The sequence below is a fragment of the Nicotiana tabacum genome, chromosome 15 (assembly GCF_000715075.1).
Source record: "Nicotiana tabacum cultivar K326 chromosome 15, ASM71507v2, whole genome shotgun sequence".
In the NCBI taxonomy this organism is placed as follows: Eukaryota; Viridiplantae; Streptophyta; class Magnoliopsida; order Solanales; family Solanaceae; genus Nicotiana; species Nicotiana tabacum.
Genome location: NC_134094.1, coordinates 90,524,218 through 90,533,024, shown reverse-complemented (window position 1 = coordinate 90,533,024; position 8,807 = coordinate 90,524,218). Strand labels below are relative to the sequence as shown.

General features: G+C 31.8%; 1 protein-coding gene and 1 pseudogene across 1 annotated transcript; one reads left to right on the top strand and one right to left on the bottom strand.

The window, feature by feature from the left end:
* Window positions 1-372: 372 nt before the first annotated feature.
* Window positions 373-540, top strand: LOC142170087 (small nucleolar RNA snoR143; annotated as a pseudogene).
* Window positions 541-2,664: 2,124 nt separating this feature from the next.
* Window positions 2,665-4,129, bottom strand: LOC142169906 (uncharacterized). The gene has a single exon (XM_075231843.1). The coding sequence runs from the start codon at window positions 4,042-4,044 to the stop codon at window positions 3,016-3,018; it is 1,029 nt and encodes a 342-aa protein (XP_075087944.1). The 5' UTR covers window positions 4,045-4,129; the 3' UTR covers window positions 2,665-3,015.
* Window positions 4,130-8,807: the final 4,678 nt, after the last annotated feature.

The window sequence follows — 8,807 nt, the reverse complement described above, 5'->3', positions numbered from 1 at the left end:
AATTTTAAATTTAATCTTCAAGTGAAAATTGAAAATTTTATGGCCAAATACTGATTTCGAAGAAAAATAAATTTTTTTCAAAAAAAGGTGAAAAAATTTTCATGGATAAACGGGCTCTTAAAATCTCCTAGCCAAAATTGAAAAACTGGTCCCACATTCAGTCAGCAGATAACAAAACAAGCCCAGTTTAAGGCAGCCGCTAGACCTATCTACCGAAACCCATCTATAAAACCTCCTTTTCAGAGCCGATTCTGCTCTCCCAACTCAATGGCCGCCCTTTTCTGTAAGCTATAGTGCAGCAATTTATTTTTTCAATATTCCTTTCAAAGTTAGCCGTCATTGTAGAATTTTAGTTTTCAGCATCGAATGTAATTGCACTCGCATTAATATAGGGCTTCGCTAAATTATGAAATAGTGCGGTTCTTAAGCGACAGTGCATAAAGGGAAAGCTGAATTTATCAGCGGCGACCAGACAACCGCTGAGATGAATCCACATATGGGTTCCTAATGGTTCTTGTCTACTAATTTCATCGCACATTCACTTTACACTTTTAATTCTTCATTTTTGATATTTTTCATATTGTTTTGAAATAGTTTAGAAGCTTTAGTGATTTTACCCTTAAGCCATACAAATATTATATTATATTTCAGATTTTGTCATACAAATTTGAACAGGGATAGTATCTGTTATTCTGATGATACACTGTATAATTGGTATCTATTATTCTGATGGTACACTGTATAATTGGGGCGAGTTAATTTAATATTCACATAACCCAAAGTGTGTAAATATCATCATAGAACAATCCCTCTTTGTTGATGTCAGTATTTGAGGCTTTTTTTCCTCCTTTGGGGGAAAGAAAGAATCTTGCTATTTATCCGAAGAGGAGCCATCTCATATCCTATTGCGTTGTAGAGCAGAGTCTCTGCGATTGCTACTTGGGATTGGCCATGAAAAATACATTCAATTTCTTGTTATTAATAATTATAGAATGTATTTGGTCTGTGAGGAGATCAATTATAAACAACACCATCTTTCGGGACTGGAATGGAAATACATTCAATTTCTTGTTATTAATAATTACATGAATTTCAAGTTAAATGGAGAATGGAAGATTAATATAATTGTCCTGAGACTGTATTTTAGTTATTGTTTATATTTTGAATAATTTGATTTGTTTGTAGTTTGAATATGATGTATATAGTTGTGATGATTTGCTTTTGAATTGGGGCAAGTTTTTTCTGTTGATTCATAGGGCAATTATAAGCAAGCATCTTTTGTTGATTCATAGGGCAGTTGAGGCTTTTCTGTCTTCTGCACTTTTGATATCCGAAGGGGAGCAATTACCACATGGGATTGGCCATGAGAACTACATTCCTCATTTATTTTTCCTTTTATTTATCGTATTAACTTATACAGTAGGCTATGCTGCTTTAAAAATATATATAGGAAATTGAACGTCCTTACCTCACCGTTATTAAAAAGATATTTAGGAAATTGAATAAAAATATTTTATTGAAACATGAACGACTTTTTAATCTAAAATGACCATATCATCTTGCTTTAAAGCAGATTCATGTTAAATCTGAATCTAATATTTTTGAAGAACCCAAAAGTCATGTTATAGATTTGGAAAATGTAAAAGAAATCTTGCTTCATAAGTGAAGAATTAAAATACTTTAGTGTTTATAGTTAAATTTTAAACAAAAACTTGGACAACTACTAATTTAGTATTTGTAGTTTCTTTAAATGGAAACTTAGGCAACATTATAAAGTCGACTAAAAATTGGACCCACAAAGAAAAGAATAATGTTATTATGGGTGTTTCGGCGAGAAGGACTTGTAAGAGACTATGAATGGATTTGTACCATTGAATTTGAACATTTTTTTGTGCTTATAAAAGATTTTTATTAAGCTAAATTAAACAGTGTGAGTGTAAAATTGTATCATTCTTTATTGAGTAGGCTTTGAAAAAAATTATGTTGCATAAATTGAAATAGACGGAATATTGTTTTATTATGTAATGGATTATGACTTGACAAACGAATTTAATAAAAATTTAACCTAAGAATAGACTGTTACAGAAACCAAATAATTTTATTTGGCCTTAATTGGCTACTTAATGTTCCATGCCTCTGTACTGATATTGAGATTTTTGTAACCATTTTTTGCGAATCAAGAGGACGTGTTCCTTTTTTCGTCAGATATTTAGCATCCACAATTTGATTCTCACCTTGGGGTCCTGAGAACTATCTTCCATCATACCAGCTTCTTTTGTTTTCATTGCTCTGTTCTGACTTGCACAAACATTGATCCACTAGTCACACTGAGAAAGCTTATAGATATAATAAGGTAGATGCAAGAGTAATACACATAATGTCAGTTGTGTGATGCACACCATAAAATCACACCTAAATTGTTCACAAGAGAAGTACATTGATTGTTTACTACAGTACTTCAAAATGAAGAGTACTAAGCCATTTTACATGCCTTTTCCTGGTTGTGTGAAGTTAAGCAAACAGGTGTGTCCTAGAAAGAAAACATGGCCAAATACCAAATGTTTAATCAAAATTTTCTTAAATATAAAACAAAAGCAAGATGCAACAAGTTTTATCTCTGCATACCTGACTTCACCTCCTTAATGGGAACATTCTTAGACCTATTCACTCTCAGTAATTTAACGTGCTTCTTGCAGATCTATGAGGAAAAAAACTGCATCTCTCGAGCTCAACCTCTGGGATTTGATCATGTGGAAACTCACAAACTTAAACTCAGAATAACCTGCCATCAAAAGCCACTAATGCAAACCACAAGAACATGGCACAAACTTGAACCAATATTCATAACTAAACAAGTTCATGCAATGGCCTGTTTTATACAAAGCTCTTAGACTCGGCAACAGTCTAAATAGGCACTACAAAACTAAGTATTTGAATAACATGATAATACTCATAGAGCTACTACATATATCGATCGAACTCTAGAATATTTCAATTGAAAAAACAGAAAACACCTTAAAAGAGAGATTGCCTCTGTGAAGCTTTCTTCCCCAGTATTGCCTCCCAAACCAGTGGCAAGAATGGCCCTTTCTTGTCCAAATATTCCCTAACAGCTTTCTCATCAAGGATAAAACCCTTCTGCCTCACTGCTTTAATCATGCTTTGGGCATCTTCCAGACTCTTCTCTTTGCAATACCCATCGACCAAACCTACAAAGGTCATCAGGTTGGGGGAATGTCCAGCCTCCAACATCTCCAAGCAAAACTCGAGGGCGTCCTCTAATCTCCTGCCCTGACAGAGCCCCCGGATTAAGATACTGTAACTAAAAGCATTCGGAATAATGCCATTGCCTTGCATCTTCCGGAAAATCCTCACAGCATCATCATATTTGTGGGCTTTACAAAATCCTTCTACTACAGCAGTGTAGATAACAACTTCAGGTATGGTACCTTTTTCACGCATCAGGCCAAAGAGCTTCATGGCCTCCTGGACCAAGCCGTCCTTGCAAAGCCCATCAAGCATAGCTACAGCATTGGGTATTAGGCCAGTTTCTTTCATTTTCTTGAATATCTCATCTGAATCTTCTGGTGGAGCTGGAGATGACTCGGAAGCAGGAGTGTCACTCATTTCACCTTTGGGGTGGAGCGCAGGATTGGTGTTTGGATTTTCATCTTTACGATCAAATCCAAGCTGAAACCTTTTCAGAAAATCTTGGCTATCCTGGGACTTGATTTGATTTTCATTATTCTCACCAGGTCTTCTAAAAGTTGTAGAATGGGTGGGGTTGCTGCTGCTGGGGCGTTGTCTTTGGGATGGATTGAAGGGCCTTCGGGAATCAGCTCTTAAGGGCCTATTCGGTATAGGAACAGGAGGAGGAGGGTAGTTGGACTGAGTGGATTCATCAACGTATTTGTTAGAGCTGCTAAACGAGCGTAATATTGTTGAGGAAAATGTCTCATTTACATTCACCTTAGGAGAGCAGAGACAGTTGTAATATTTCCAATAAATGTTAATACTCTTCTTTCTCAATAATGTTGTTCTCATAATGCTTATGTACCCGTTTCAAAATAGCGCCAGGTGTTACTAAGTTATTCAAGGCAACAAAAGATGGTTTTATCCTGCTAATCCAAATGACCTGTAGAGAAAATAATGAAACTTCAGCTGAAATATCCATTCATACCGTGCAATCAAAGACATTAAATCACTCTTATGAACTTTCTTTTACTCTACACCTACAATTCGCAGCGTTTTAAAAAAAAAAGTAGAGGATTAAACCACATGTGATGATAGCATAAAAATGATGAATGAAAAAAAGATATAAGAGAACATGAAGCAGCAGCAGAAGAGTATATGGCAATGGTAAAAGTGTCAGAGATCAATGGACAAGACAGAAAAAATGACCAATACAGCAGCTAAAGGCACAACATCAATAAGCTATGTGCCCATAGCAGATAAGTTCACATCCAGCAACAACTTGAACATGGAATCATGTATATACCAATAATCTCTTGAAACCGTCGGAAACAAAAATAATAACTTATGATTCCATTGCTCACATTACAAGTGACTTGTATCCACTTAATAAATCAATCGATCGATTATACCTCAATTAGCTACACGAAACCTGTGGATCCAATCTACTCTATTTGGACTTATATCATTCCAATACTAAATAATTTGTCTTGTAAGATCTCATGCTCAGTTTAATGAATGTTGTGATTTCTACAGCACTATTTGATTCAAATTCATTAGCATATCTTCCCCCTAAACCTGACCCCAACTATTTAGCACTACTTCGTTCTTATCATCTGCTTCTCATAAATTTCAACCATCTGCTTCTTCATATTCTACACATGATACAATTTGTTACATTGCACTCACTAATATTTACTCTCTCAGTCCCAATTTGTTTGGCAACTTTTGCTTATCAAGAGTCAAATTGATAAATTCTCTGAGCTAAACGGGAAGATTAAATTTCTTTTCTCAGAAGATTCAAACTCAAACATTAATGCAGTTCTCACTCATATCAAAATGGCTCTAAATTTTTTCTCTTCAAAATAATGGTCAGTTGGAATCTCGAAACGCCAAAAATGGAAAACAATTCAGGGCAAAGTAAACAATAATCTTGGAATTGGAAAATAATTGCTCCTAGTTGTTATAAATATCAAATTCAAGTTCTCTAAAACGGTAATTTGTCTGTATACGATACTACCAAAAATTGGATAAATGGTAGCACTTGAATTAATTATAAAAACCCAATTCTATATTGGATATGGAATGATTTGGTAAATTGATTAGATACTCTTTTTTCTTCCACAAAAGACTAGAACTTTATTTCTGTACAATAATATTTTTTCTTTTATGAGTTATCAAAAAAAAAAATTAGTACTTCATCTTTGTGACTCATTAGAAAGAGAAATATAGAGAAAGCAAAAGAAAGAAAGAAGTGAGCTTAAAGTTACAGGCTTACATCTGAATTTCGCCGCAGAAAGGTTATGATGAAACTTCAGTTGAAATAAACATTCATACCATACATTCAAAGACACTAAAGCACTCTTAAGCACTTTCTTTTACTTTTCACCTACAACGATAAGTGTTTCAAAAAAATGGATAGAGGATTTACTACATGTAATGATAGTATAAAAACGAAGATGTCGACAATAACACAATACAAGAGCATGTGAAGCAGCAGCGGAAGAGTATACAGCAATGTTATAAGTGTCAGAAACCAAGGCCAAGACAGAAAATGAGCAATACAACATCTAAAGGCACAACGTTGATCAGTTATGCGGTAAGAGAAGATAAGTCCAGAAAAGACATGGAAATACCAATACAATATCTTTAAGACTGTTGGTGACAAAGCAACTACTTCTAGTTCCATTGTTTACCCTGCAAGTGACTCGTATCCACTTGATAAATCAATCAATCCACTACACCTCAATTCCAAACTAGTAGCAATCAGCTACATAAATCCTATATATCCAACAACAACAACAACAACATACCCAGTATAATCCCACAACTGCAGTCTGGGGAGGATAGTGTGTATACAGACCTTACCCCTACCCTGTGGAGGTAGAAAGGCTGTTTCTGAAGACCCTCGGCTCAAATCCTATATATCCATTCTCCTTTATTTGGACTTATTTTATTGCAATACTAAAGTTTGTCTTTTATGTCAAACTAAGGTTTATCTAAACAAAAAAAGCTCTCTAAATACCCTACTTATCCCACTTATATCCAATGATAATGACAACAAAAATCCAACAACTCAAATTAAACATCATTGAAATGTAATTTCAAAAAGGCCACATAAATAAATAGGGCTTTAAACACAAAACCAGTTAACAAATATCAATTAAACAACTACTATTACATTGAGAAAAGGGGAATTGGGTGGGGAGAGTATTACACTGCACTCACTAACAATTACTCTCACAGTCCCAATTTGTTTGGCACTTTTGCTTATCGAGAGCCAAATTAATTAATTTTCTGAGCTAAACAGGACAAGATTAATTTATTTTTCAAAAAGATTCAAACTCAATTATTAGTTGCAATTCTCCTCATATCAAAATGGCTAAAAAAATTACATTTCAAAATAAAGGTTAAAGTTCACGTAGGTTGAATCTCAAAAAGCCAAAAGAGCCAAACAATTCAGGATAAGAAAACAACAATCTTGAATTTGTAAAACGAATGCTCCTAGTAGTTAGAAATATCAAGTATCAAGTTCCCTAAACAGAGAGATTTAGTAAAATGATTAGAAGCTCTTTTTTCTTCAGAAAAATACTAGAAATTTATAACTGCACAATAATATTTTTACAGGTTATCAACAACAAAATACTTCAATTTTTTGACTCATTACAAAGAGAAATACAGAGAGAGAGTGCATACGAAAGTAAGAAGTGAGAGAGAGAGAGAGAGAGAGCATGTGAGAGTAAGCAGTGAGCTTACAGTTACAGCGATATTTCGCCGCAGAAAGATGTTCGGAGGAAATTCGCCGATGGAGGAACTGACTACTGATTACTGAAGCAGCATTACGTATAAAGTCCAAATTGAAATATAATACTGTTGGATTTGGCCCAGAATGTGCGAACTTTAGAGATATTTGGGCGGGTTAGCCACTTCTTGGTCCGGTTTTAGATATTAACCACCTGTTAAAATGTAGTTGAAAAATAACCAATTTTTAGTTACAACTAGTACAACACCCACGCGATGCGCGGAGAATATAAGTCGTGACCTAATTTATTTGACCATATTATATTACATTACTTGAATTAAATTTCAATTTTCTTTTTCTTATCCGATGAAACATGGCCAATAAGAAAATTAGATGAAATTAGAAAAAGATTCATATGGTCATCGACTAACTTTTAAGTTCCTTACTTTTCTTTATTACATATAATACTATATTTATTAATATTTTATTAATTATTATGATATTTTATTAGCTTGTTATTTATAAATATTTTTGTTAATTATCTCTTTTTAATATATATATATATATATATATATGATTGAAATAATTTCACAGTTAATACTAATTTTGATTTTTTTCTTCATTAAAAAAAGATTTTATTTTATTATTTTGTGTAAAATGTATCAAAATCTTTAATATTGTTTCTACATTATATGGAATAAGAAATTTCTTCTATTTTATTTTAAATATAAAATTTTAATTTTCATATTTTTTTACTATACTTTTTGTAATTATTTCATTATATACCTTTTATTTTGTGTGAATCGATAATGACATGCGAGACTAATATTTTTTATATCAATTCAAATATATACAAAATCTCAAAGTGATATAATCTAATAAGAATATTAAAGATTGTGTGCTTTAGATTTTAATTTTTTTAGCATTTTAAATTATCTATACAATCTATAATATAGATATAGATTAAATTTTGTCATAAAATATACTTATTTTTTGCCATTAAAGTGCGAAGTATCATTTTCTCTATATGCCACTTGACTTGACCTCATACTTCACTATCACTCTTTTAATATAATATATGAAGTTATATTATGTGAGGATAACTTTCAAATTTAAAATAAAAATGGTTTAAAAATAAATAATTTTCAATATATAAAAAATTTTATTTTCGTAAAAAAATAGTTAAGTATATTTAAAATTTAATAATAAAATTATATAAAATTTATTATTTTCACAATATGCAGTGGGATAAATTTTAGATCAAATTCAAAAGTTTTAGTAGTATTATTATTATTATTATTGTCAATTAATGATGATTAAATTCAAATCTTTTTCCTTTCATTCAAAAATAATAAAATTGTAACTCTTTCTAATTTTAAATTGTAGTAAGATTTTATTAAGTATGAAAGTTTAAATATTGAATATTAATTTTTTATTTGAAAGAACCTACTCTCCAATTTGAATTGGCAGTTTTCTTCTTAATATTTTCGTTTTTATTTTAGAATAATTTTAAAACTCCAAATTTGTTAACTCAAAAAGAGTAACTAATTATTAACAACACAAAATGCTTATAAAATTTAAATTAAAAAAAAACTAATTATTACCTTACCTAACTAACTTTGTCCTAAATTGCTAGGTGACATATTGTGAGGTTGTAAGTTGGCTTAATGTGGAGGTTTTTTCCTCTCATTTTAATAATAAATAGATAATCTTTTAGCGCTTATCTTAATTGTAGCATGTTTGGCCAAACATTTAAAATTAATTTATTTTGAGAAGTATTTTTTTAGAAGTGCTAAACTCAAAAGTACTTTTAGTAAGAAGTAATTTATGTTTGGCTAATTATTTTAAAAAGTACTTCTTTGCAACAATTGGT